This window comes from Olea europaea, unplaced genomic scaffold (genome assembly GCF_002742605.1).
Source record: "Olea europaea var. sylvestris unplaced genomic scaffold, O_europaea_v1 scaffold30497, whole genome shotgun sequence".
Lineage (NCBI taxonomy): Eukaryota > Viridiplantae > Streptophyta > Magnoliopsida > Lamiales > Oleaceae > Olea > Olea europaea.
Window position 1 is genome coordinate 1 of NW_019249195.1, and position 1,348 is coordinate 1,348.

The 1,348-nt window shown below is 36.6% G+C and overlaps 1 protein-coding gene across 1 annotated transcript; it reads right to left on the minus strand.

Annotated features, from left to right (window-relative positions):
* Positions 1–21: 21 nt before the first annotated feature.
* On the minus strand, positions 22–1,160 carry LOC111384932 (LOB domain-containing protein 29-like). Its single transcript, XM_023009279.1, has 2 exons — positions 851–1,160; positions 22–516 (listed from the first exon to the last, which is right to left on the minus strand). Exons 1-2 carry the CDS (start codon positions 1,127–1,129, stop codon positions 130–132), a joined length of 666 nt encoding a protein of 221 aa, XP_022865047.1. The 5' UTR covers positions 1,130–1,160; the 3' UTR covers positions 22–129.
* Between the last annotated feature and the right edge of the window lie 188 nt (positions 1,161–1,348).

The following is a 1,348-nucleotide window of genomic DNA, read 5'->3' on the forward strand; positions in this document are numbered from 1 at the left end:
GACAACAGAACATTTCTAGGTTTCCATCTCTATAGACTATAATTAATTTATATCGTAGAAGTCTGCAACAGTAATGCAAAATTTGACGGTAATTTTCACTAATGTAATTATTAGTCAAACCCCAATTCCTCATGAATGCTGAAAATATCTGAAGGCCACTGATTGAAGGTCATCAAAGTCATTTTGAAATGGCCTTTGCCATTGTATTTCAAGTGAATCCATGCTACTATTTGAGATGTTTTCTTCAGGAAAAACTGGATTTTCACACTTCACAGTAGCGTTCACTGTGCCCCTTTGAGGATACAAAATATCTGTCACGCTGTTGTTTGCGTTTGTGTACATTTGGGCCATTGTATCTTGATTTTGGCAGGATTCAAACCAGCTTTGAACGTCTTGTCGGAAGGAGCAGCTTTCGTCGTAGAATTTATCACTGGGGTTTCCATTGTCGGATCCAGACAAGGAGGACTGAGATGCTTGTTTCTTGAGAGAAGCTAATTGGGCTTGGAGATTGACTACCTGTAAAGAAAAAAAAATACCAACGAATTTGAGAATATGCAACAATATTCAGTCATTTTGTAATTCGCAGTATTAGACAATATATTAAACAAGATTTGAGTAGCACCCAGTAATCTTCTCTATCAAACATGTTATTATGGTTATATTTACAAAATGCCAATGAATTGAAGAATCCACGGCTCACTTATGATATGAAGTACTGGGTAAGACGATGGTGTAATCAACAAGATTTTAATTTTTTTCCAAAACTTAGTATTCTCTACCACTATCTAATAATTCTCCCTAAGAAACAGACTATTATGATTGAACATGAATGAAGAGAAAATATATATACCTCTTTTTGGAGGGCAAAGATATGAGAAACACAGCCATAAATAGGATCTTGAAGCCTAGCCTGAGCTTCATATGCAATTGTGACGGCCGCTTCACAACGACTGCTCACCGGAAGGTGAGCAAGGAGTTTCGACACATTGCTTGCACCAAAAACCTTATGGATGGCTGCGAAATGTGTAGCACCTTGTTCATGGCTGAAATAAGGTGCAAAAACACAACCCTCAACACATTTTCTTCTCAAGAATTTGCAGGCGCCACAAGGGGAACCAGATCCTGACATTCTTGATCTTGATTTTATCAATTACTTTTGATTGATCTTATTGATGTTTCAATAATAATAAGTTCCTAGCTTATTTTCAAGCATTATCTCCATGTTTATAAACACCAGAGGGGAAGACGGATATATCATGCTATATCATTTTTTAATTGAATATGGTTCCCTTATTGGGCTACAGATTTCATTTTTTTCCCCTCTTGAAAGTTCTCTTTAACTCCTCAA